Source organism: Camelina sativa, chromosome 12, assembly GCF_000633955.1.
Source record: "Camelina sativa cultivar DH55 chromosome 12, Cs, whole genome shotgun sequence".
Lineage (NCBI taxonomy): Eukaryota > Viridiplantae > Streptophyta > Magnoliopsida > Brassicales > Brassicaceae > Camelina > Camelina sativa.
Window position 1 is genome coordinate 7,489,375 of NC_025696.1, and position 23,476 is coordinate 7,512,850.

The 23,476-nt window shown below is 38.0% G+C and overlaps 9 protein-coding genes across 13 annotated transcripts; 5 read left to right on the forward strand and 4 right to left on the reverse strand.

Moving 5' to 3' along the window:
- LOC104730711 (GDSL esterase/lipase At4g26790-like) lies at positions 562–2,657 on the reverse strand. 2 transcript variants are annotated; one of them, XM_010449908.2, is made up of 5 exons: positions 2,448–2,657; positions 2,175–2,279; positions 1,705–2,096; positions 1,079–1,568; positions 562–982 (listed from the first exon to the last, which is right to left on the reverse strand). In XM_010449908.2, the coding sequence occupies exons 2-5, from the start codon at positions 2,191–2,193 to the stop codon at positions 789–791; spliced, it is 1,095 nt and encodes a 364-aa protein (XP_010448210.1). In that variant the 5' UTR covers positions 2,194–2,279; positions 2,448–2,657; the 3' UTR covers positions 562–788. The 2 variants fall into 2 exon arrangements, with proteins under 2 accessions (XP_010448210.1, XP_010448209.1); XM_010449907.2 differs by having other exon boundaries at positions 2,175–2,326.
- LOC104730712 (protein GrpE) lies at positions 3,345–5,238 on the forward strand. The gene is made up of 5 exons (XM_010449909.2): positions 3,345–3,682; positions 3,946–4,374; positions 4,462–4,632; positions 4,719–4,847; positions 4,950–5,238. The coding sequence occupies exons 1-5, from the start codon at positions 3,539–3,541 to the stop codon at positions 5,046–5,048; spliced, it is 972 nt and encodes a 323-aa protein (XP_010448211.1). The 5' UTR covers positions 3,345–3,538; the 3' UTR covers positions 5,049–5,238.
- Positions 5,230–7,983, reverse strand: LOC104730713 (phosphatidate cytidylyltransferase 3). Of its 2 annotated transcripts, XM_010449911.2 has the most exons (11): positions 7,844–7,983; positions 7,324–7,556; positions 6,830–7,244; positions 6,597–6,738; positions 6,359–6,515; positions 6,222–6,269; positions 6,059–6,145; positions 5,841–5,969; positions 5,709–5,765; positions 5,544–5,624; positions 5,230–5,474 (listed from the first exon to the last, which is right to left on the reverse strand). In XM_010449911.2, the coding sequence occupies exons 2-11, from the start codon at positions 7,525–7,527 to the stop codon at positions 5,385–5,387; spliced, it is 1,410 nt and encodes a 469-aa protein (XP_010448213.1). In that variant the 5' UTR covers positions 7,528–7,556; positions 7,844–7,983; the 3' UTR covers positions 5,230–5,384. The 2 variants fall into 2 exon arrangements, with proteins under 2 accessions (XP_010448213.1, XP_019088871.1); XM_019233326.1 differs by lacking the exon at positions 7,844–7,983 and having other exon boundaries at positions 7,324–7,649.
- LOC104730714 (65-kDa microtubule-associated protein 2) lies at positions 8,249–11,452 on the forward strand. Its single transcript, XM_010449912.2, has 10 exons — positions 8,249–8,416; positions 8,744–8,829; positions 8,920–9,123; positions 9,204–9,449; positions 9,542–9,757; positions 9,915–10,070; positions 10,151–10,462; positions 10,556–10,643; positions 10,726–10,874; positions 10,957–11,452. Exons 2-10 carry the CDS (start codon positions 8,758–8,760, stop codon positions 11,248–11,250), a joined length of 1,737 nt encoding a protein of 578 aa, XP_010448214.1. The 5' UTR covers positions 8,249–8,416; positions 8,744–8,757; the 3' UTR covers positions 11,251–11,452.
- LOC104730715 (protein HOMOLOG OF MAMMALIAN LYST-INTERACTING PROTEIN 5) lies at positions 11,699–14,420 on the forward strand. The gene is made up of 6 exons (XM_010449913.2): positions 11,699–11,884; positions 12,059–12,159; positions 12,541–12,650; positions 12,898–12,973; positions 13,095–13,238; positions 13,545–14,420. Exons 1-6 carry the CDS (start codon positions 11,791–11,793, stop codon positions 14,283–14,285), a joined length of 1,266 nt encoding a protein of 421 aa, XP_010448215.1. The 5' UTR covers positions 11,699–11,790; the 3' UTR covers positions 14,286–14,420.
- On the forward strand, positions 14,873–16,636 carry LOC104730716 (peroxygenase 1-like). Its single transcript, XM_010449914.2, has 6 exons — positions 14,873–15,035; positions 15,407–15,556; positions 15,656–15,741; positions 15,872–15,966; positions 16,041–16,166; positions 16,263–16,636. The coding sequence occupies exons 1-6, from the start codon at positions 14,918–14,920 to the stop codon at positions 16,423–16,425; spliced, it is 738 nt and encodes a 245-aa protein (XP_010448216.1). The 5' UTR covers positions 14,873–14,917; the 3' UTR covers positions 16,426–16,636.
- LOC104730718 lies at positions 16,521–17,797 on the reverse strand. Of its 2 annotated transcripts, none has more exons than XM_010449917.2 (2): positions 17,078–17,797; positions 16,521–16,997 (listed from the first exon to the last, which is right to left on the reverse strand). In XM_010449917.2, the coding sequence occupies exon 1, from the start codon at positions 17,774–17,776 to the stop codon at positions 17,081–17,083; it is 696 nt and encodes a 231-aa protein (XP_010448219.1). In that variant the 5' UTR covers positions 17,777–17,797; the 3' UTR covers positions 16,521–16,997; positions 17,078–17,080. The 2 variants fall into 2 exon arrangements, with proteins under 2 accessions (XP_010448219.1, XP_010448218.1); XM_010449916.1 differs by having other exon boundaries at positions 16,598–17,006.
- On the forward strand, positions 17,980–20,313 carry LOC104730717 (serine/threonine-protein phosphatase PP-X isozyme 1). Its single transcript, XM_010449915.2, has 8 exons — positions 17,980–18,333; positions 18,660–18,812; positions 18,924–18,986; positions 19,070–19,155; positions 19,251–19,326; positions 19,411–19,679; positions 19,785–19,863; positions 19,946–20,313. The coding sequence occupies exons 1-8, from the start codon at positions 18,193–18,195 to the stop codon at positions 19,994–19,996; spliced, it is 918 nt and encodes a 305-aa protein (XP_010448217.1). The 5' UTR covers positions 17,980–18,192; the 3' UTR covers positions 19,997–20,313.
- Positions 20,466–22,031, reverse strand: LOC104730720 (V-type proton ATPase subunit e2). Of its 2 annotated transcripts, none has more exons than XM_010449918.1 (4): positions 21,902–22,031; positions 21,678–21,803; positions 21,235–21,282; positions 20,466–20,812 (listed from the first exon to the last, which is right to left on the reverse strand). In XM_010449918.1, exons 2-4 carry the CDS (start codon positions 21,773–21,775, stop codon positions 20,746–20,748), a joined length of 213 nt encoding a protein of 70 aa, XP_010448220.1. In that variant the 5' UTR covers positions 21,776–21,803; positions 21,902–22,031; the 3' UTR covers positions 20,466–20,745. The 2 variants fall into 2 exon arrangements, with proteins under 2 accessions (XP_010448220.1, XP_010448221.1); XM_010449919.2 differs by having other exon boundaries at positions 21,678–21,814; positions 21,902–22,019.

Consider the following 23,476-nt stretch of genomic DNA (forward strand, 5'->3'; position numbering starts at 1 on the left):
AAGAGCAAGAGCAAACCCAGGATCAGTGTTCTTCAGAAAATGACGATGAAGATGAAGAAACCCTTTAGCCGTTGAAGCAATCGAAGTCGCAATCGACCACCGCATCCAATCAAGTTTACTTCAGCTTGATTTGGGTTCGTTCCCAAACTCTGTTTGAGAAATTGTTGAATCATAAACCCTAAACCCTACAAGGACATAGTCTTGCCTTTGAGAGAACTGAGAATTGTGAAAGAGAAGGCGAGAGACAAAAAAAAAATAATAATAACAATTAAAATCTCTTAACCGGTTAATCTGTCTTTTAGGTTTTTGGCTTATAACGGTTTGAAAAACCGAACCGGATTGCACAATTTCGAATTCGATCCTCTTTCCAAGTCCATTAATCGAAAGGTCTCACTCATGCTTCTCCAGTAGCATCCTCTTCTTCTCTCGTCCGTCGCATTTGTCAAAAAAATGTTGCATTCGTCCTCCTCTATAGTCCTCTTTTGGAATCAGATGGTAATACCAAGAGATACTCTAAATTGTGGAATACATTGAAATATATATGTGTTTTTGGTTTATGCATTATGAGTCTAACAGTTTGATCTGATTCATCTTTATATAATATCACAGCAGCATCTATTAAGTAGTTACATGAACATAAAGTAAGAAAAATGGTTTCTTTTACAACAATCTGGAAGCTTGATTTTTGACTGATATCAAGAAACTTAATGACAACTGTTTTATGTTTTAGAAGAAAGAATGTAGTATGTTTAAATATTGTGCCTGGTGGTATGGACCTTTCTTATCTATCAGTGAAACCGAGACAAGTCGTACTTCAGAATATGGCTTGCTACGATTCCGTTTGTCTTCTCTGATGGGTGAAATGAGTCCCAAAATACATATTTGCTCGCATCAGAACAAGTGAATGGGTTCATTTTATCACACAAGTAGCTCATCTCATAGTATCCTGTTCCGCAGCATGCACTCCTTACATTTTCAAAACCTGCAATGCATTTAATTTATTATCAGAAATATTCTTGATTTGAGAGCCTTATCTCTTTGCAGGATTATAGTGGTTGGGAAAAGCTTTTGTACTAACCGAATGCTTCAGGGTGGTTTAGGATTTCTGAAACCAGATCATACGGATTTGAAAACACAAGCTGGAGTCCGTCAAGTTCTTTGTTCAACTTGGAGACTTTTTCATTCATCTTGGTGTTGAAATCTCTAGCCACTTTGTTGTATTCTTGGATGCATTTGCTTCCATAAAAGATCTGAGTTGTTCTTTCCAAGGGCAAGCATCCAAAAGGAGAGAGTCCTGAATAAGACATCTTCCGAGCTCCGAGTCTGTAAATATCTTTCACGAAATCTCCTGCGATACCTATCAGGAAGTCTTGGTACTCACTCACAGAGTACTTCCTCAACTTACGGGGAAGAAGATAGTAATTCTCCAGGAAATCGTTGGTTCCGATACTAATTAGGTATAGTGACTCCTTAATAATCTCATTAGCTTTCTCTTCACCTAAGTAGCTTCTTAGCCTGGTCTGGTATTCTTTGTAGTACTCCACTTCCTTCCAAAGCGGCATCACAGACTTTAGAGAAGTCATGACATTTAAATAAATAAAAAACATGTCAGTTTTAGCTTAACTAGGAGTATGAAATCTAATTTCACTACTATTAGGACATATATAAGTTTTAAGACATATGAGTATGCTTGACTTGACTTACTAACACAGAAGAGGTTGCATTGTCTAAGCCGGTACCAGCTGAAGCGAAACAGACACCAGTGGCAAAGTCTACGATGTTGTATTCTGGATCTAGGTAGGCAGGGACTGCGTTCTTGAGTCCCAAACCTTCAGAAATGAAATCTGGTGCAATCCGACCGTTTGAGAATCTCCCGGTTGCTTTGCCATCTAAGTAATCTCGGCCATACGGCTGGAAGTTACTTTTTAGAACTGTAGAAATCTGGTTGTTGTTTCCTGAATCCACGGTGGAGTCCCCAAATACGATAAGTGCAAGAACTTTCGCACTTGTTTCAGGTACCATCACCAAGAGCTGAGCTGTGAGCACCAAGAACGCAAGAACTCTGTTTCGCAGCATGATTTTACACAAGTTTGTTTCTGCAAAACAAGAACCTCACGATTTGATTGGGAAGAAACAAATGGATCAAGCATTTAAAGTTGGAGAAAGAGAGGTACCTTCTATCGAACCTGGCATAAAAAGATTTCGATTTGTGTAGTAGTTAATAGGCTAGGCCCTTTATTAGATGATGCTTATTAAATACTCTTTAGTCTGATTTGTCTCTGTATGTTTTTGGCCATCAGAGAGTTAGTTGAGGTGAGTAATGGAGCTGAAAATGATTTGAGAGTTTCTTTATTAGTTTTACAGCAGAGGGCCGTATTTATAGCTACTTAAAAGAGAGAGACAGACAAGCCAGAATTACTTAAAAAGTAGAGAAGGATTCTTCATACCCTTGCATGCTTCAGATATATGTAACGCATCTTCCTTTTTTACCGGGTTCACGCACAATGCTCTAGTCTCTCTTCTCGTCTCTTTTACTCCAATATATATCTTTTTTTTTTTGGGTTGCAGACAGAGACTTCAGTCTAAAGATTGTTTGCACTTAGTCAAGCAAAAGCTTTAAATCTCGGAAGCTACAATGGAGTCTTATTTGATTAAAATCTGAGATATTTTGTGAAACTCTGTTGCACGTTTCAGGGCTTTTTAGTTCAACCATAGTTGTGGTTGTTGCAACGACAAGACAATAACAAGTAACGGCAAGAAAGCGTCTCTCATGCGTCAAATGTGACATTGGCCAAAAAGTAACTTTAAATTTGTTTAGTCTCAACCAAAGCTCATATTTATTGTTCAACTTTTTTGTTTTGTTTGTTTGTCTCTTAAAAAAAGCTATAGATGTGGGCTAGCTTCCCATTGACAGGTGTGTTCTAACTTCTAACACAGGTTTGCGTTTTTGAATTAACGAGAATAGTACAAGGTAAAAACAAAAGAAATGTAATACTCCTATAGGCTATATTAGCCCAATTAAGTAGTTGTTGAATTATAGATAAGTAAGTAGTTGAACATTAAATTTTTCACATTCTCCCATCCAAATGAAGTCAAATCTACACAACCTCTATAATTTTTTACTTGAGTAGTTAGTATATGAGAAACATACTATTGTAGTATTGTACTACTATTTGTTCTGATTAAGTAGGTGTAGGACTAATATGCCCAATCAGGACCAGGAGTACGGTGGACTGTGTCTGTCCCAAAAAATACAAGTGCCTTTTCTTTCTTTCTAGAGACTTCTCAAATTGCTATATTGAGTATTGACGATATTACCCTCACTGACTCGCCGGATCAAATCAGTCAGTCTCAGCCACACCGCTCGTGCATCGGTAAGGGTATTTACGTAAATTGCCAAAAAACCCCAAAGTGAGAATTGTGTATTCTCTTCTCCACCAAGCACGGCTGTGTGTGCCTCTGCAATTTCCTCAATTCAATTACATTTCGATTCGATTCTCTTCTCTACTCATCTTGATCTCTGATTGTCTCCCCCGTCATGTTGGTTTCGAGAATCTTGTCGCGAGTTTCCCGCAGCGCGGGTTTGCGCTCCTCTCTCTCCGCCGTCACTCTTCAGACGAGGAACCAGACTCCTATCTTTTCGAGTCGGTATCACTCCCTCGTTCGCGACTACTCACACAAGGTTTGATTTTTGACTCAAATTTCATCACTTTCCTTGCCGAATTTAGATTCAGGGTTTTGTTAGGGTTTAAGGGTTTCTCCTATCTGACCTCAATTCAGTGTTTTATAGAAATGATGTTTCCTTGATCTCATGTGGTTTGAATTTTCAGATGTATGTGTAAATGAGTTGATGCTCTTTCGTTTCTGCCTTAGATTTCGATAGGGTGTTTGCTTTGATTCATTTCACTGAGATTTATCCATTTCGCATCGTTTTGTTGGGGGCAGCTTGTTCCAGCTCAGGTTTCTCTGGATTCGTTTGCACTTCAAAGGTTCTCTTTTGCTTCATCTACCTCGCCTGAATCAGATGAGAAGAAAAGCAACACTGAAGCAAGTGAAGAGAAAGCTACAGCCGAGGCAAATGAATCAGGAATTGACTCTGAATCGAAAGATCCTGTGACTGGTTCTGCAGAAAGTAAGCGGAAAAGTGCTAAACGAGCTGCTGCATCTTCTAGTTCAGATTCTGAGAGTGATGGTGATGAGTTGTCAGCGGATGATTTGGTGAAGCTCCTAGCTGAGAAGGAAGTGCTACTGTCTGAAAAGGATGAACAGATTAAGCAAATGAAAGATAAAGTTCTTCGTACTTACGCTGAGATGGAGAATGTCATGGACAGAACAAGACGTGATGCTGAAAACACCAAAAAGTATGCCGTACAGGTTAGTCTGCTACTAGAACTTGGTTTGCTGCTTTTTACTTCCAATAATAGTTTGCTTAAGTTACATATGTACACTATATGTATGCAGAATTTTGCGAAGAGCCTTTTGGATGTGGCGGATAATCTCGGAAGAGCTTCTTCGGTTGTCAAAGAAAGCTTCTCAAAGCTTGACACGTCGAAAGAAGATTCGACTGGAGCTACTCCATTATTAAAGACCCTTTTAGAAGGAGTGGAGATGACTGAGAAACAGCTAGCTGAGGTAAATATCAACTTATGTAGTTATAAGACCTTAAAGTTAAGCAATGGAGATGAGACCGGTTAAATTAAATCTGTGTGCTACTGCAGGTATTTAAGAAATTTGGTATGGAGAAGTATGATCCTACAAACGAGCCGTTTGATCCAAACAGACATAACGCAGTGTTCCAAGTCCCTGACCCTTCTAAGCCAGAAGGCACAGTTGCTCATGTCTTGAAGGTAAATATTTAAAGTTTGCTCAATTCTTTCTCTCTTTTTTTATTCCATATTGTATTATAGTCTTAAAAACCAATTAGTAACTATGGGTGTCTATATGTGCAGTATGGATACACGCTCTATGATAGAGTTATAAGACCAGCTGAGGTCGGTGTTACCCAGGGAGGAGAGAGCGAAGAAGAAAAGAAAGAGTCTGATGCTTAAGAAGAAGTTAGTTGGTTTTCATAAATTTTGCTACGGTTCTATGTTTCGAGTTCATGAACATCTTCTCGAGACTTTTGAGTCATAGTTTTCTCTTGTGGTTTGGTTATTCATTAGATGAACAAAGATCTCGCATAAGTTGCTGGACATGGCATTTGCAGGAGAAATCCTGCTTCTGTGTCCGTTTCCTCGATCTCCCTGAAGCTTTAATTGCATGGGGAAATACAATTTTACAGTTTTAATTGATTAATCTGATACAAATTATGGTTTTACATGGTCTGATACAACCAGAAGCTAACCAAAGGGAAAGAAGCTGAAAACAGAGTCACCCTCATTTCTTTAAAACATCCCCTCTAACTTATCTTGAAGAATCTCTCCGAGCTTTACATAAAGCATTTTCTGCTCCTCATGTCCCAGACCCCTTGATATCTGCAGGTATAATACAATCAAATATTTACAATGCCTCTTACGTTATTTTAAGTGAATTATGATTCTAACCTGGTCTAGGATCATCTCGACGCTGTACTGATTTACAATGAACGAATGGATGTAGATGTATGCGAAAAACGACATAACATTCTGTTGAGGCAACAAGATTGGGTTAAAACTATGAAAAATCATCATATTTCATCTGTTGTCAATGTCAATCTTAGTGGGTCTTACTTGGCAATCCATTCTATCTGTAAATCCTCCATGTCCTGGTATGCTGTCTCCGAAATCCTGTCAAAGCGACAAAACCAAGTTAAGATTCGCTCTGTGGAAACAAAACCTTCTGAATGTTTGAAATTGTCTAACCTTGATCTTGAAAGCTCTTTTGAAACCGCTTGCGAAGAAACCACCAAAAGGTGCTATAGCGGATGCGAATAGACCGAAATAGAAAGCATGCCATTGGACAGGCAGAATCGAGATCTCTTTCCATGGAGACTGTTAAGCAACAGAGTTCAGTTTCAACAAAGACTTATACAAGACAACATCGTTGTCTAGTTCTCATGAAAAGGTACTAAATTGCTTACATATGGAGCAATCCAAGAGGGCAATGAGTAATACTCTGGCCTGAAGAGAGGGCCTGGGTCACAATGAAGCCAACCAGTCGAAAAATCCTGCAAAAGATGTAACATAACGATTAAGTAAAGGCCAAGACGAAAACATCGCAATGGAGACTTCATTTTTGGTTACCTTCCTTGGACATGTAAGCCATTGGAATTGGCCTAAGACATTTGCAAACTGTTGTAAGAAGCATATACTCTATCAGTCTTGAGACAAAAAGAAAGGGTTACAAGTATAGGGATCAAATGATTTAAGATGATTATTACAAAAAACGCAGAGATTATGGTTGCTACAGATGCTCCAACGTAACCTTCCCATGTTTTCTTTGGAGACAACTTGATGAGCGGAGTTTTCCCGAAATAGAAACCGAAGAAATAAGCCGCTACATCGTTCATAGCAATAACCGCTGCTGGCATAAGAAACCTGCATATATTTTTATCCATTTTAGAAGCAAGAAGTTTAGGACCCGGGGAAAACGACTTGTTACATTTGAATCCATATTACCAGAAGATGCCTTCAAATATATTGGCAACGATGAAAGAAGATTGAGCAAGCACAACGATAAGGATCATATGTGTCCAAGCGTATTGCCCAAACTGATACCTATACGTCTTCTTCTTCAACGTAAGGATAAACCATATGAAACCTTAATGGAAATGAAACTGTTAGCAAATTTCAGAAATGTGAGTGATGTTGATGAAGAAGAAGAATGAGAAGAAAGAAACACACACACAAACCTGAAATGTACAAGAAGTACCAAATAATCATCTGGTACTTGATTAGACCACTCACAAGCTTGTAGATAAATCTGTCTGAAGAAACAGTGTTCACAAGCTGCTGTTGAAGTATACGTCCATAGACAAACAACATAGCCGTGAAGAAGAAGTGCCAATTCAAGAGTCTGAAACCAGGTAAGCGACGCTCTTCATGAGCTCTTCTGAGAAGAAAGAAGAGCTCTCTAGCCATGAATATCTGTATAACCACAACCATAGCCCAGATGTAGAGATGGCCCATGTAGATTATAAACATAACTCCACCGAGCATCCAGAGAGATGAGCATGTCCTTATCCACATTGATTGGTACTTGTTCCTATCACCAAGCAACAAATTGCTTACTCTGCTTACATTGCTTCTGTTCACCTCAGCTAAATTCTGAAAAAGACAATCAAATCAATTCAAGAAATCTCAAGAAATTGAACCAGAAAAAGAGCGTTTGACGTTATATAGATACCTCGCTTGATCGCCTGCGGTGGCGAATGCGGGCAGTGGGAGAGCTAGGAGCATAATTGTAATCCCTTGGTGAATTAGGAATGTTGGGGTAATGGTTATCTCTCTGGTTACTACTCATTCGAGAGGTAGGTGTATTAGTCTGGCTATTCTCCCTCAGCTTTCTAATTCGTGGAGAATGTGGATTGAGATCTTTCTCCCTTGCCATCGAGATCTATAGGCAAGTGCTCTCAGTTCCTTAAGGATTATTTTAAATCAGTCAACGATGATGATTTGAGTTTCTTGTATTTTCAAAATGTCACGTCTTAATGAGCACAAACATATTCAAAAGAGATAACTTGCGTAACAAGCATTAACAGAGGATTTAGATTGAATGTGTAAAAGCCTATAAATCTAAATGATGATGTATCAAAGCACAACAAAGATGTCATATTCAATAAAAGTTACATTTTGACCAACACATTCGATTGGTTAGAAACAAATGGGATACAAGAGTTGCAAATGAAAGAGAAGGATGAACTTACAAAAGTGAAGCTTCTGGATAAATGTGGTATAGGATGATAGAGATGAATGAAAATAAGAATGTGAAGAATCTCTAAGGTGAGGGGGAAGAAGAAGGAGGGAGAGAGGTGGTGGATGAGAGCACCTATATTACTTTATTAGCGGTGAGTTCAATCATTTTTGCCGAATTAGAAAAACCAGAATTACAAATAAACTATTCATGTCGCGCTACTCACGTTTATATAGGAATGAACGACACGTATCATTTAAACTACTATTTGGGCTGGGTCGTTTATTTCAGAAAGCCCATAATAAGTAAGGCCCTTTACATGATGAGTCAACGAGGGGTCATCACTCATCAGTGCGCTCACCTTTTTTGTAGTTGTAGTGTTTTTATCTCATTAATTATTGAGTTCCGTAAAGTGGGACCCATTTCTCCCGTTTCCCAACCTCCATAACCATAGTTTTTGAGATTTCTCTGTTTCCTATGCTTTCTCTCTCACCATCACAGTGACTTTTCATCGGAGAGCTTCAGATCTAAAAAGAGAGGACGATTAAAAAAGGAAACACTAAACTAGGATTCAATATCGATTTCGGTAAGAAAGCCATCTTCTTCTACTGCTTGATTCGTTTAGTTTCAAGGCATTGACTCTTTTACTTTCTTTTTTTGACTGTTTGAGTTCTTGCTTTGCTTTTATATCACCAATGCAGCAGCAATGCTCGTCTTTGCTTAAGTTTCATCTTATACTGCTTTCTTTTTCTTGTTAAAGAGCTTCACCATTCTTGCATTTTTGGGTCTTGCTTAAGGGTTTGGTTCCGAGGTTCAAATGCTGTTTCTGATTCAATTGGGTTTCCGATAAAGATTGCAACTTTGTTTTCTTTTAGCGTATTTTTAGCTAAAGGGTTCTCTTTTATTGTTGTAGGAAACCTTCTAATAATGGCAGTGACGGAAACTGAGAATCCTCTCGTTGGAGAAATTACTTGTGGCACTTTACTACAGAAGTTGCAGGTAAATTTTGCAACATACACAACACAACCTAGCCTTTGTAGTAGTAGTAGTATGGTTCCAAGAAATCAATGGTTACACTTTCTTTTATAGGAAATATGGGATGAAGTTGGTGAGAGTGATGAGGAACGAGACAAACTGCTTCTTCAGATTGAGGAAGAGTGTCTCAATGTTTACAAAAAGAAGGTTGAGCTGGCTGCAAAATCTCGCGCAGAGCTTCTTCAGACCTTGTCTGATGCCACTGTCGAACTTTCCAATCTCACATCTGCTCTAGGGGAAAAGAGCTACATTGATATTGTAAGTAACTTCACGTCTAGCAGTGGATTGAGATTATTAGATGGTTACAGGATGATTCATTGTCTTTGTATCGATTGCAGCCAGATAAGAGTTCAGGGACGATCAAAGAACAGCTTTCTGCAATAGCACCTGCTCTTGAACAACTTTGGCAACAGAAAGAGGAAAGGGTCCGGGCGTTCTCTGATGTACAATCACAGATTCAGAAGATATGTGAAGAGATTGCTGGCGGTTTGAATAATGGGCCTCATGTTGTTGACGAGTCTGACTTGTCGCTTAAGAGATTAGATGACTTCCAGAGGAAACTCCAAGAGCTTCAGAAGGAGAAGGTAAAGTGTTTGTTTGGATATGGTGATGTGTGGTTTATGTTTGCCTTATTATTAGTTCAGGTCAGAACTAAAACTGCTCTATGTTTTGGCAGAGTGATAGGTTACAGAAAGTGCTCGAGTTTGTGAGCACGGTGCATGATCTGTGTGCCGTCCTTGGTTTAGATTTCTTAAGCACTGTCACTGAAGTTCATCCGAGCTTAGATGAGGCTAATGGTGTTCAAACCAAGAGCATTAGCAATGAAACACTTGCCAGGTTGGCTAAGACTGTCTTGACTCTTAAAGAAGATAAGATGCAAAGACTTAAAAAGGTTAGTCAAATTCATGGTCAGTTAGGCTGGACATATGTTGAAATCCCTTTATAGTTCAACTATTGAATATCAAACTGATGGATGAATTTGAAGTTTGATAAGTTGTGCTGAAACTCTCTTGTTTGTGGATTTCAATAATGGATCTTGGTTTGTTCAGCTTCAAGAGCTAGCTACTCAGCTAACTGATCTGTGGAATCTGATGGATACTCCTGATGAGGAAAGGGAGCTTTTTGACCATGTTACCTGTCATATCTCAGCTTCAGTTCATGAAGTGACTGTTTCTGGTGCTCTAGCACTTGATCTGATTGAGCAGGTATTGTAAAACTCATAATGTTACCGATCAATGAATATGATAAGTAACTGTTTTTAAACAAATCCTGTGAACTCTTGAAGGCTGAGGTGGAAGTGGATAGGCTTGACCAACTGAAATCCAGCAGAATGAAGGAAATTGCATTCAAGAAGCAAACCGAGCTTGAGGAGATATATGCTCGAGCTCACATAGAAGTGAAACCAGAGGTTGTACGTGAGAGGATCATGTCGTTGATTGATGCTGGAAATACTGAACCTTCTGAACTACTCGCTGACATGGATAGCCAGATCGCAAAGGCTAAGGAAGAAGCCTTTAGTAGAAAAGAAATTTTGGACCGAGTTGAGAAATGGATGTCAGCTTGTGAGGAAGAGAGCTGGCTCGAAGACTACAACCGAGTATGTTAACATTGGCAATGATATTGAATACATTATTAAAAAAACAGAAGTTTCAGTGTGATGATTCTTTTGGATTTTGTTCTTGAATAACAGGATCAGAACAGGTATAGTGCAAGCCGAGGTGCGCATTTGAATCTCAAGAGAGCTGAGAAAGCCCGGATTCTGGTCAGCAAGATTACCGGTAATTTCTGAGGTTCTCCCTGATCTGTTACACATGAAACTAAACCGAGACTGAAGGATATATCCTGTTTTGTTTGTGCAAGCAATGGTTGACACATTGGTTACTAAAACCCGGGCATGGGAAGAGGATAACAGTATGTCTTTTGAGTACGATGGCGTTCCTCTGCTCGCCATGCTAGATGAATACACTATGCTTAGGCAAGAACGAGAAGATGAGAAGCGGAGACTGAAAGTAAGTTTTAAGCATCCTGTGATAATCTGATTGTTGAACCTGATTTCTTATAAACTAATATTTGCCTTATTATTATTATCAGGAACAGAAAAAGCAGCAAGAACAGCCACACACAGATCAAGACTCGGCCTTCGGGTCTAAACCAAGCCCTGCAAGACCCATCAGTTCCAAGAAACCAGTGGGAACACGAGCTAACGGAGGAGGGCTCAACGAAACTCCTATAAGGCGTTTATCTATGAACTCAAGCCAGAACGGAAGCAAGTCCAAGAGAGACAGTCTCAACAAGATAGCTTCTCCTTCGAACCTTGTAGCAACTACGAAAGAGGATGCTGCATCTCCAGTTTCTCGTGCTGATCCAGTTATGGCCTCACCGTGACAATATCAAAGAGAGTTGAAGTGCTTACTTACACTTTTTGTTAGTTGCTAATTGGGAGTGAGTGATGTCTAAGAAACAAAACACCTAAAAACAAGACAAAGACATTGAGAGTAGAATGTTACATAGATGTTTATGTCTCTGTATTCATTAACTCAATTTTTTAATCTTTCAGAAATGTCGTAGTGAAGCTTCTTTGGTAGCATGACTAATGTGAAGTGACTGGTTTGGTGAATGGAAAATACAGGGTTCTATTTGAAGTTATTATAGTTATATCTGGGCAAAATCGTAATAAACATTGGGGTGTAAATCTAATAAAATTAATAATGGTTGTGAAGAGATGTAAATATTAGAGAACTTCGAGGGGTTTTCTGCAAGAAGGTTTAGGACTTCACTACGGCGCCGTTTCTAGTTTGCAATCCGAATCAGGGGATTTTGTCCCAATCAGAAGCGCGTTAATATCAGGAAAATTTCTTCAACTGTTCTCCTCATTAAGACATTAATAACAATAGGAGAAGAGAACAGTTGAAGAAGAAAGAATCTATGTCGAACGCAAACGAACCAGCGAGGACTCTTCTGCCTTACCTGCAACGAGCTGACGAGTTGCAGAAGCATGAACCACTTGTTGCTTATTACTGTGCGTTCCGTTTTTTTTTTCTTATTTATTTATGTAACCTAGCATAAACCTAGATGATGATCGAGTTCTGCGATTGATTTTTATGATCTATCTGTTCTTCGTTTTGTATTTTTTTAATTAAGACTTGTTTTGGTGTTGTAATCGCAATTGATTTGGGTGTGGGTGATTGATTAGGTCGGCTATATGCCATGGAGCGAGGATTGAAGATTCCGCAGAGCGAGAGAACTAAGACCACCAATTCGATTCTCATGTCTCTCATTAATCAACTCGAAAAGGTCCCCTCCTTTAACTTTCTTAATTCTGATTTTTTTCTGATTTATTTCATCTGTCTATCTTAGGATTAATTCTTAGTAGTTTTCATCATCTGATTGATTTTATTATATCGTTATATGTTGTCTGTTTGCTAAGGAGGCTTTAAGTCTAAACATAGCTTAGGTTGGTTCACGTTATTGGGAAAACGCATGTGTAAGCAAGAACACTTATGGTGAAATAGTTTATTCTTGGATTTATTTATAACCAGCTATGATGATCCACCTTATCATATGTGTTCTTATCTATAGTGTAACGTCTACGTGATCATATTTATGACAGATTTTATGAGTCAATTTCTTGACTGGTTTCAGTTTTTTTTTGGTCATGTTTTTGTGTAACTACAGGATAAGAAATCATTGAACCTGTCCCCAGATGACAATATGCATGTGGAGGGGTTTGCACTAAGTGTCTTTGCTAAGGCGGACAAGCAGGATCGTGCAGGAAGAGCCGACTTGTAAGTTTTTTTTGGCTTTCTTATTTCTGATTTTTATATTGAATGGCTCTCTCTCTACTAATGTTAGGGTTACCGTCAACACTATTTCAATGAGTCGAATTATCCCGTTTCCGTAGATTCATTCTTTGTCTAGTATTAGTTCAGTTGCATTCCACTATTTTATTAGTGTTAACACCTGCATTCACGTGACTCCCTTACAGAAGCTTGTGATGGATTTTCCATATTAACTCTGTTGTTTTTGTGACAGGGGCACTGCCAAAACCTTTTATGCCGCAAGCATCTTCTTTGAAATTCTGAGTCAGTTTGGTGCGGTACCTCCTGATGTGAGTTCCAACTTTTTTAGTTCACTTTACAGTTAAACATCTCAAATCAAAACCTCGCACCTTAATAGGCGGCTGTATTAGGTGATTGACATATTTATATGTAATGGCTTCCAATTGACAGATAGAACAGAAACAGAAGTATGCTGTTTGGAAGGCTGCTGACATAAGGAAAGCCATTAAAGAAGGAAGGAAGCCCACTCCAGGTGACCCTGTTGATAATGAAGATGATTTATCCATCCCATCAAGCGGTCCTAGTGGCTCCTATGTAAGTTTCTCTTCTTCGCAGTTTTATGGTTTTGGAATATCTGAATATTAGCCTACCGTGTACTATGTCCCATAAATCAAAGAATGTGGTGCGGACGCATATCTTCATAGAACTTACATCACGCTGATCATATAATCTAGCTAGAGACACACAAATCTGCACCCAACTGTCTACTTCTAGATCTTTGCTGTATCAACTGTCGTAACACTATGATAGAACACAATTATTATCTTAGAGAAATTTTAAGCCATGAACATCTGCATCAACTTAATTTACTTATCATTTGTGTATGTTTATCATCTACAGGATCTCGATGCCAGTGCTTCCAACATAACAAGTCATCATAAATCAGAGCCTGATTCATCCCATGATTCAAATGATGATTCTAGCCATCATCACTTCCCTGAAGTACCACAACACCCTCTACCTCCCAGGTTTTATGACACTCCTAAAAACGATTATCCCACAGATGTGCCGCCTCCACCACCGTCTTCTTACCCTTCCAACGATCACCTTCCTCCTCCCTCAGGACCATCAGACTCCCCTTACCAGCAGCATCCTTACAACCATCAACCATATCACCAAGACCCGCCACAACACATGCCGCCACCACAAAACTACCCATCTCATGAGACTTCTCCAAATTCTCTCCCTAATTTCCAATCATATCCTAGTTTTAGTGAAAGCACCCTCCCATCCACTTCTCCGCACTACCCCTCTCACTACCAAAACCCAGAACCTTACTATTCTTCCCCGCATTCTGCACCTGCTCCTTCTTCCACAAGCTTCTCATCTGCTCCTCCTCCTCCGCCTTACTCATCAAACGGACGTGTCAATGTCGCTCCGGTGCTAGATCCTTCACCGAGTCCAGCTCAGAAGTACCATTACGACAGCAGCAGCTACCAGCCAGGGCCTGAGAAGATTGCAGAGGCACACAAGGCTGCTAGATTCGCTGTGGGAGCTTTGGCTTTCGATGAAGTCTCGACTGCTGTGGAACATTTGAAGAAGTCACTCGAGTACCTAACAAATCCATCAGCCGGTCATTGAGTTTTATATTTAATCTATGAAACTTGGTGTTAACTTGTGTGCGTGTGTTTGGTTATTAACTTTTCAGGCTCAGACTTCTTGTACAAAAGAAATTGTGTGAAGTTTTCTTAATACATTATGAACTTTTCTCTACAACTTCGTATATATACTAGTACTAGCACAAAACTGTATATCATGGAGTTCCAATGAGCAGAGCTCGAAATTGAATATTTTCTTCTGTTTCTCTTCATAGAGAGTGAGTATTGAACACGCACTAGAGTAGCGAGTGGTGTTAGAACTCGAAGTTGGGCCTTCAATAAAAACACAGAGGCCCAATACATTGTTTGCGTTGAGGTTAGTAATCTCAGATTACTGATTTTAGCGGGCAGACAAGAAAAGAAAGAGTGATGAAACATGGAAGCAAACGTGTCGTCAGAGTCATGTCAAGTGTAAGACAGAGGAAGAGAGAAGAGAGGTGCGTCAAGGACAAGAAAAGAGATGTCAATCGCTGCTTTCATCGGCGCGTGCATGTTCGCCACGCACATCAATCAAACCAATTCTTATTAGTATACCACCTCATTACTCTTTCACTAAAACACACATATACATTGCACTCAGTCTAGATAGATAGAGATAAAGAGATAGAGAGAGAGATGGGTACGAAAACGGAGATGATGGAGAGAGACGCAATGGCTACGGTGGCTCCTTACGCGCCGGTCACTTACCATCGCCGTGCTCGTGTTGACCTGGATGATAGACTTCCTAAACCTTGTAACACATTTTTCTTTACTTCCATTTCTATCCTTAATTGTAGTCAATACTCATATACATAACATACATTGATATATACATAGATGGTTGAACTAAACAAACCCTTGTGGATATAACTAAGGACTAACCAGTAACCAACCCCCAAACTTTTGAATACAATTATAATCACGTGTATTCATGATCTTCTTATATATAGGTGTCGCTCAATAAACTATATAGACATCTATGAATTTTTAAAATGATACGTATATGATAGTAATGAATGTATTAACACACATGCACATGCATATTCGGATATTCCACATACACATACCTGTTTTGTTTCCTAGATATGCAGATTAATGTATTATGTATGTATGGAATGCGTGTAGATATGCCGAGAGCATTGCAAGCACCAGACAGAGAACATCCTTACGGAACCCCAGGCCACAAGAATTACGGACTTAGTGTTCTTCAGCAACATGTCGCCTTCTTTGATATCGATGATAATGGCATCATCTACCCTTGGGAGACCTACTCTGGTATATATATATATATGTCTATATAGGTTATATAGATATTTCAGTTTCATCTTTTCTCGTTAGTATATATATGAAACTTTGATTCCAACGTGTGATTAGGACTGCGAATGCTTGGTTTCAATATCATCGGGTCGCTTATAATAGCCGCGGTTATCAACTTGGCCCTTAGCTATGCTACTCTTCCGGTAACACCTCTCATCCTCATCTGACATATATCACAAATCTTTATTGATTGTACTCCAGACTCGGAAATTTTTGTATTCAATCAGGCTAGATCGATGCTCGTTTTGTTAAGTATTTGTCTTGATCATGCAGGGGTGGTTACCTTCACCGTTCTTCCCTATATACATACACAACATACACAAGTCAAAGCATGGAAGTGACTCGCAAACATATGACAATGAAGGAAGGTGAGTGACCATTATATTGAAAAAGAATCGGTTAGTTGATAGAAAATATGATGTTTGATGCATATGGTTTTCAGGTTTATGCCGGTGAATCTTGAGTTGATATTTAGCAAATATGCAAAAACCTTGCCAGACAAGTTGAGTCTTGGGGAACTATGGGACATGACAGAAGGAAATCGTGATGCTTGGGACATTTTCGGATGGTACAATTGCTGCATATATATAAGCCTCCTTTTTTCACCCTTAAATTAGTTTATGGAATGAATGCAGTAAACTAGAGCATTAATTGTATGTATTAGGATTGCTGGCAAAGTGGAGTGGGGACTCTTGTACTTGCTAGCGAGGGATGAAGAAGGGTTTTTGTCAAAAGAAGCAATTAGGCGGTGTTTCGATGGCAGCTTGTTCGAGTACTGCGCCAAGATCTACGCTGGTATCAGTGAAGATAAGACAGCATACTACTAAAAGGTATCCACGATGAATGAAGGTTCGGGTAGTAGTATGGACTTTTGTCTAAGAGATCTATGTTTGTTTTTCGTCTTTCCAAATCTGTATGGTTCAAGTATACGTTGCAGCTTATATAGAAAAGCTTGTGTGTTTTGTTGCGTTAGTCTCTGTTTGTATCAACCTTTTTTTCAACTTCAAAGCAATACATACAACTGAAACTGTAATGAAATATATGTGCACATAATCTTTAGAGTCTTAAAACAAAAAGAAATCTGCTTGTACATGTTATTAACCGATCAGAATTAACTATTTTCCAGAAGAATGAGTCAATGATATGTTGCTTAGCTCCAATAGTACATTTGAGCTGAGCCTCCGACACAGTTGCATGTATAACCCCACTAAACTCTTCAAAAGTTGTAGAAAGTTCTTTACTTGTTAGCAAAGCACCAAGATTCCTAAGAAATTTTTAGATCAGAACCTAACTTCAAAGAGAAGATATCGAAAGATTTTGTTGATCTTTGAATTCGCAAGAAACATTGCAGCTTCCATCAACTGTGTTGCTCTATAGCATTCAAAACAAGTATGGTCTACTGAACCTCCTGCACAAATACACACATCATCAACTATGTTTCATTGCAATCAAAAGAGAGCAATGGAAGATAAAACACACCAATCATGTAGGAGAGTCTTGAACTTGGAAAAGTATACTAGTCCTTTTGGATCCTTCTAGAGTTACATTGGCAACATCAACAACCTTCGAATTAGTAAACAACTTAGAAACGTCTCTAACTTCGTCTCCACCACATTCATCAACCGCAACCACACAAAACCCACCACCTCTCACAGTCCTCTCCATCTCCTCCACAAACCTCCACGGGAACAGAGCTTCTTCAAGATGCGCCGTGAACGCAAAATCAAAAACACCGTCAAAATACGGAAGGTTATGAGGATCAGCTCTTTTCACAATCGGAACCGAATCCACCAACTCAACCGCGGTCACATCAGCTAATCCGATCTGAGAAAGCGCCATCGGAGCGTGTCCTGCGCCGGCGGAGAGACAGAGAGCTTTGGTTTGATTCTGAAGAAATCCGAGATCGCGAAACCGAAGGAAGTAATCGGAGAAGGATGAGAGACGCGATTTCCAAGCTTTTGATGACCAGGTTCTATCGTTCTTCTTGTGGAGAGGAAGATGCTGACGTGGCGATGAATCGCAGGTGGATCTCGGGAAATGCGTATGAGATCTCGACGGTGCTTCTGGTGAAATACAAGTTTTAGGCGTCTGGAGAATCATCATCACCATTATCACTGTTCCGATGCTTAAGAACGCGACTGATACTTTGTTCAGCATTTTCTCGACGTTTCTCTCCATCGTCGTCCGTCGCCGATCATCAACCCCAGTCTCCGATCGATTTGGGACTCTGCCATTATCTAATGTGAATAGGCCCAACTTAGGCCCATAAAGAGGGGTTGGATTAGAATATTAATTTTAAGAAATTGAGGGCGAGTGTACAATTTTATAAAAGAAGTGGGGTGGTTTTAAATATAATCTAAAGCATAAGGAGGGAAAAAGAATAAACACTCACTCCTGCGGAGAGGAAGCAAAGACCTCTCTCTCTCCTGGGGAAGAAGACGACGAACTAACCAACAATTCGAGAGTAGTGAATTTTTCCAGTGAAGAGGGTTTGATTGATTTCTTCTGATTTCATTGGATTAAGGATCGTTTCCGGTGGTTGAAGAGGAATTAGAAGGAAGAAGAGAAGAGGGGAGGAGAAGAGAGGTTGAAAAATGTCAGACCTAGATCGGCAGATAGAGCAGCTGAAGCGATGCGAACCATTGATCGAATCGGAGGTGAAGGCTCTTTGCCTCAAAGCCATGGAAATTCTTGTTGAAGAGAGTAATGTTCAAAGAGTTGATGCCCCTGTCACTGTAAGTTCTTGCTTTCTCGATCTGGGATTCGGAATTAATCTCCCAATTAAATAGAAAGAATTGGTTTTATTGTGTCTTGGAAGTAGTATTACGAGGTTGTAATCAAGAAACTTGAAGAAACTGGGCGCGGGTGATTTTGGGTCTTTGAAATTTGGTTCGTGACGTTTTGTGAACGAATTGTTTTGTTTTTGTTTCCCATTGTTACAAGTAGAAAGATTTCAAGGGCAGTGAAGTTACAGCATTGAGAAGTTAGAGTAGATACCATTGATGTGTTTACGATTAGATTAGCAAGAAATGCTAATTCTTGGAATTTTCTCTTGGAATAGTTATGTGGTGACATCCATGGGCAGTTCTATGACATGATGGAGCTTTTCAAAGTTGGGGGTGATTGCCCTAAGACCAACTATTTGTTTATGGGAGATTTTGTTGATCGTGGATATTATTCAGTTGAGACATTTCTACTTCTACTCGCACTCAAGGTATAACTCTTAGGACTGTGTTTTACTTTGTTGTGGACCTGTGGTTTATGTGATTCTGTTTTTAAGTCGGTTTTTAGAATCACTTAAGTGGGTTGCTTTGATATACTTTAGGTTAGATATCCAGATCGCATAACTCTCATCAGAGGAAACCACGAAAGCAGGCAGATCACACAGGTGAGTGCAGTCTCATTGAAATTTTCGATTTTATGTGTTTAACTGTATGTATTCAGACTATTCACACAGTCTGCTTTTAGTAGGTTTATGGATTTTATGATGAGTGTCTGCGTAAATATGGCTCTGTGAATGTCTGGAAATACTGCACTGACATCTTTGACTACATGAGGTACTCACAGCAGCATTCTACTCTATTTTTGTTAGGTTTTTTTGGTTCTCTTTCGAATGAACTGACTCCTTAATCTGTCTTTTTATGTACAAAAGTCTTTCAGCTGTTGTTGAGAACAAGATATTCTGTGTTCATGGTGGTCTCTCTCCAGCTATTATGACTCTTGACCAGGTTAATTGAGAGTTCTCTCTACTGATATAATAAGAAGTTTCCACCTAGAATGAGTTAACTGACGAATCCCTACATATATGGCAGATCAGGACGATTGACCGGAAGCAAGAAGTTCCACATGATGGTGCCATGTGTGACCTCCTATGGTCTGATCCTGAAGATATTGTTGATGGATGGGGATTGAGCCCTCGTGGTGCTGGATTTCTTTTTGGTGGCAGTGTTGTCACGTCTTTTAACCACACAAACAACATAGACTACATAGCCCGAGCCCATCAACTAGTTATGGAGGGTTACAAATGGATGTTCGATAGCCAGATTGTGACGGTGTGGTCAGCCCCGAATTACTGTTACAGGTAAATAAAATTCTCAGAGCTGTCTGTTTCAGTCTATGTATCTTGACGATCTTCTTTCCTTTTAGCTTGAGTTTTGCATTTACTCCTATTTTAACTATGCTCCAGATGTGGCAATGTGGCTTCGATTCTAGAGCTCGATGAGAATCTGAATAAAGAATTCCGTGTGTTTGATGCAGCCCAGCAGGTATGACCCATTTAGTAATATGTTACTTCCCATTCTGGTTCCCTGTGAGCAGATCAGTAGACTGACACATATCTAAATGCAGGACTCGAGAGGGCCACCTGCCAAAAAACCTGCCCCTGATTACTTCCTGTAAGGGGCAAAGCTTCCAAAACCCTATTCCCAAAGTAGAACTAGCATGGATTCAACACCGTTCGTTCAGTGTTTAAGTCGAGGTGCAGAAGAATATACACTACAATTGTTTCGGGGGAGTTCCACTTAGTTCACAAGGACTGGTCGAACTGGGTTTGTCTAAAAAAGATACTGTTGTTTCCGGATTTGGTGTAACTGTAGGCCAAAGAGTGTGTTTGTGCAATGGTAGTTAAGAGAGTGATTTTTTCCTGATTCAAGTTTGTATTTTCTTAGGAGATATATAAAGACCGCAGGCAGTTTTGAAGCTCACAATTACTTCAATAGAATTTCACAGGGAACCATTAGGACAAAATATGACAGGCATGTCAGATACAAATTTTTTCAGGCTTGGATTCTTGGCGTTTGATTTGAACTTGCCAAGAACAGTAAGAAAATCACAAAATTACGAAATTACTTGGTAGTAGATTATGGGAAATGGCGAATATTCTTCCAGATATTTATTTCATCAACAATACACTCACTCATTTAGTATGGTCTTTGAGTTATAAAGACTGTTTTAAGAATTGAATGAGACAAAAGATTTAACAGTAAAGAGGGGAAAAGTATAGTTGTTCCAAACCGCGATAAGAATTACAAAGGGGAAAACAAATATGTTTGAAGAAGATACAGGAAGAGCAGCGGGGCTCTTACTCAAATTTGTGCATAGGTTTCCTAGTTTGAGAACATGGGTTTCTTGTTTGAGTAGAATGTTTTCTACTCTACCTCGCTTAGGATAGGAACAATGAGAGGCTTCATCTGCGCAATGTATACAATTGCCCACCTGCCAATGCAAAGAAACAGAAACGATGACAATGAATCAATCGCATATCAGGACACTTTTGCTCGCAGCAGATAGTAGAAAACTAATAGTGTTCAAGTTGTGTGAAAATTTCTCTCAACGTGAAAACTAGTTCATTGACTTAAGATAAGTAGTAACAGATAAATGACTGATGTCCACCTTGAACTGTCGAGATATTTATTACATTGTTCTAACCACAAAAGAACTGGAAGTAGTGAAGCCTAGAAAGATCTATCTCTTGATGCTTAATGTTGATCAAGGTTGGGAAACAATATCAAACAAGAGAGGGGTTGGACAAAAACAAGAGGCCGGATACAAAAAACAGAGAGGATGAACCATGAAACAAAACGCAAAGCAATGGCTAGCAATGAAGGAAAAAAATAGTGCAACAAACATAAACTTACATCATCCAGCAGCAGACGGTGGCAGTGATGACCAAAGTAAGATGTAGCCTGTTTCATGAAAAACAAAAAACAAAGACTTGATATTTGCTCTGACGAAGAAGAATGGTTATCAAATATATATATATATATCTATCTCCAAGCAAAGAAGTAGGAAACTATTTGGACGGATGAATTAACAAGGCAGACAATATTTATAAACCACTTTTTTTTCCAGCACAAGAGTTTAATTACAATTGTGACTCTACTACTTGTTCATATAGAACAAATTCAGAAAAAAAAAAAAAATAATTAGAAGAGTTAGTGAACCGATTTGGTCTACCAATTATCGAATCTAAGCAAGCGCAATTCGAGCAACTCAATTGTTACCGGAACTGCGGAAAATAAACCTTGACGAAGCAATCAATCAAACGAGAAGAAGCAAAAGATCACAAATTAAAACATACAGATTGGTGGAGGGGCTTTTGTTAAAGCAGATTCTAGTGCAGATTGAAGCAATGATGCCTACGACTGCGAATATTAGGGATGTTACAAGAAAAGCCATGTCTGGTCGGTCGTCCGGAGAGATAATCCTGCGATGTGACTTTTTAGGTTACAAAAAAAATCACATAGCGATCCGGGAGAATCCGATTGAAACAAGATAGAGAGAGAAGGTGTGCAAAGATCTTACAGATTGAAATGAAGCTCCTCGAGGATGATCAAGGATCGTATTCGTGCCTAGTGATCTCCTCTTGTGTCTCTCTGAAAGCCCAGATTTTGTCAGGGGCAATTTTGGCTTTTGTTATATCTATTTTGCGTGACACATGTCGTCGATTCTGTTAAAACCTCGAATTTTTTTTTTTACGCCAATTTTTACATTTTTGCGTACTTTACTTTTTACATGTACGATGAACCTCTCTTTTTACTTTCTTTGTTGGGATATTTCTAAGAATATACCAAATTATATAAAAAAATTGAAACACTCATTGTTATAATTATTTGATAACTACACTTTTTAAAACAAAAATTGATTGAGTAAAAAAAAAAAAAAACAAAAATTGACAAAAATACCATTTTCTTTAGTAAACATTAAATAACCAAAATTCGTTATTAATTATAATTAATAAAAATATTTAAAAATATATTATTAAAGTAATTAACTGAAAATAATTTTAAAAATAATTTAAAAGAAAATTCGTAATTTAGTTAATTAAAATTAATAATAAAATATTTTAGCTGTATTTAAAATAATAAATACTTAATATTTTTTGAATAAATAAAAAAATTAAAAGTAATTTTGTTTATATGATTTAAATTAAAGTTTGCTCAAAAATAAGTATTTCAAGATTATATAATTTGTAATATATATATATATATATATTAGACTTATTTCATTTAATGTTGATTATCTCTAAAATCGATTTTTTGAACTATAGATTTGTTTTTCTACTTATATTGAGTTAGTTATCTTCCCTATCAACTTATCTTACAATAGTTAACTTATATTATGTCTAGTCGATTTATAATATAGTTGATTTTTTAAACTGTTGACTTAATTTTTTTGTTCATTGATTTATATTTATTTTTTTTGTTGATTTTTTAATTCATGGTAGACTTACTACATTCTATGTTGACTTATTAATAAAGTTGATATTTTAAACTGTTGATTTAAATTAATTTTGTCGATTTATTTTACTTTCTATCATCTTGTTTAAAAACTATAGACTTTTTTTTTTTATTTGGTCGGTTTTTTGTATAGTCGACTTTTGATACTGTTGACGTATTTGTTTTGTTTGTTGATTTATATTGTTTTCGTTGATTTATTTAGTTTTAGTAGACTTCTTTAGTTTTATGTTAGCTTATTTATCTGGTTGATGTTTGGAACTGTCTGATTTATATTTTATTTGCGTCGATTTTTTTTTCTGACTTATATTGAAAGAGTGGATTTATTCTTTTTTTAACTGATTTTTTACATTGTTGACTTTTTGAACTGTTGTTTTTTAAAAAAAATTGACTACTTTTGATTATTTCTTTTAAATTAATAAATTTTAATAAAATATTAAAATTATTTAACTTATATTCAAATCTTAATTAAAATAAATAGTTTGAATTATACATATTTAATTAAAGTTTAATCTAAAATACATAGTGAAATAAATATTTTAAAAAACCAAATCAAATTTAAATCATTTTTATTATATAGCTGAAATTCGTAATTATTTAAATTTAATAATTTGTAATTTTATAATTAAATATGTAACTAACT

Bases quoted from the DNA above. Each gene is read 5' to 3' on its own strand.
- LOC104730711 (XM_010449908.2), bottom strand. The intron at 1,569-1,704 runs GTAAGTCAAGTC...ACTTCTCTAAAG, and splicing joins ATGCAACCTCTTCTGTGTTA to TCTGTGATGCCGCTTTGGAA. The intron at 983-1,078 runs GTTAGTACAAAA...AATGCATTGCAG, and splicing joins AAACCACCCTGAAGCATTCG to GTTTTGAAAATGTAAGGAGT.
- LOC104730712 (XM_010449909.2), top strand. From the start codon at position 3,539: ATGTTGGTTTCGAGAATCTTGTCGCGAGTTTCCCGCAGCGCGGGTTTG. The intron at 4,633-4,718 runs GTAAATATCAAC...GTGCTACTGCAG, and splicing joins CTGAGAAACAGCTAGCTGAG to GTATTTAAGAAATTTGGTAT. The intron at 4,848-4,949 runs GTAAATATTTAA...CTATATGTGCAG, and splicing joins CAGTTGCTCATGTCTTGAAG to TATGGATACACGCTCTATGA.
- LOC104730713 (XM_010449911.2), bottom strand. From the start codon at position 7,527: ATGGCAAGGGAGAAAGATCTCAATCCACATTCTCCACGAATTAGAAAG. The intron at 6,270-6,358 runs GTAATAATCATC...TTCTTACAACAG, and splicing joins CCATAATCTCTGCGTTTTTT to TTTGCAAATGTCTTAGGCCA. The intron at 5,625-5,708 runs GTAAGACCCACT...TTGCCTCAACAG, and splicing joins CAGATAGAATGGATTGCCAA to AATGTTATGTCGTTTTTCGC.
- LOC104730714 (XM_010449912.2), top strand. From the start codon at position 8,758: ATGGCAGTGACGGAAACTGAGAATCCTCTCGTTGGAGAAATTACTTGT. The intron at 10,071-10,150 runs GTATTGTAAAAC...GAACTCTTGAAG, and splicing joins CACTTGATCTGATTGAGCAG to GCTGAGGTGGAAGTGGATAG. The intron at 10,875-10,956 runs GTAAGTTTTAAG...TATTATTATCAG, and splicing joins ATGAGAAGCGGAGACTGAAA to GAACAGAAAAAGCAGCAAGA.
- LOC104730715 (XM_010449913.2), top strand. From the start codon at position 11,791: ATGTCGAACGCAAACGAACCAGCGAGGACTCTTCTGCCTTACCTGCAA. The intron at 12,974-13,094 runs GTGAGTTCCAAC...TCCAATTGACAG, and splicing joins TTGGTGCGGTACCTCCTGAT to ATAGAACAGAAACAGAAGTA. The intron at 13,239-13,544 runs GTAAGTTTCTCT...TATCATCTACAG, and splicing joins GCGGTCCTAGTGGCTCCTAT to GATCTCGATGCCAGTGCTTC.
- LOC104730716 (XM_010449914.2), top strand. From the start codon at position 14,918: ATGGGTACGAAAACGGAGATGATGGAGAGAGACGCAATGGCTACGGTG. The intron at 15,036-15,406 runs GTAACACATTTT...GAATGCGTGTAG, and splicing joins TGATAGACTTCCTAAACCTT to ATATGCCGAGAGCATTGCAA. The intron at 16,167-16,262 runs GTACAATTGCTG...TGTATGTATTAG, and splicing joins GCTTGGGACATTTTCGGATG to GATTGCTGGCAAAGTGGAGT.
- LOC104730718 (XM_010449917.2), bottom strand. From the start codon at position 17,776: ATGGAGAGAAACGTCGAGAAAATGCTGAACAAAGTATCAGTCGCGTTC.
- LOC104730717 (XM_010449915.2), top strand. From the start codon at position 18,193: ATGTCAGACCTAGATCGGCAGATAGAGCAGCTGAAGCGATGCGAACCA. The intron at 18,334-18,659 runs GTAAGTTCTTGC...CTCTTGGAATAG, and splicing joins GAGTTGATGCCCCTGTCACT to TTATGTGGTGACATCCATGG. The intron at 19,327-19,410 runs GTTAATTGAGAG...CATATATGGCAG, and splicing joins CTATTATGACTCTTGACCAG to ATCAGGACGATTGACCGGAA.
- LOC104730720 (XM_010449918.1), bottom strand. From the start codon at position 21,775: ATGGCTTTTCTTGTAACATCCCTAATATTCGCAGTCGTAGGCATCATT. The intron at 21,283-21,677 runs GTATGTTTTAAT...TTCATGAAACAG, and splicing joins AAAAGCCCCTCCACCAATCT to GCTACATCTTACTTTGGTCA. The intron at 20,813-21,234 runs GTAAGTTTATGT...TTGCATTGGCAG, and splicing joins ACCGTCTGCTGCTGGATGAT to GTGGGCAATTGTATACATTG.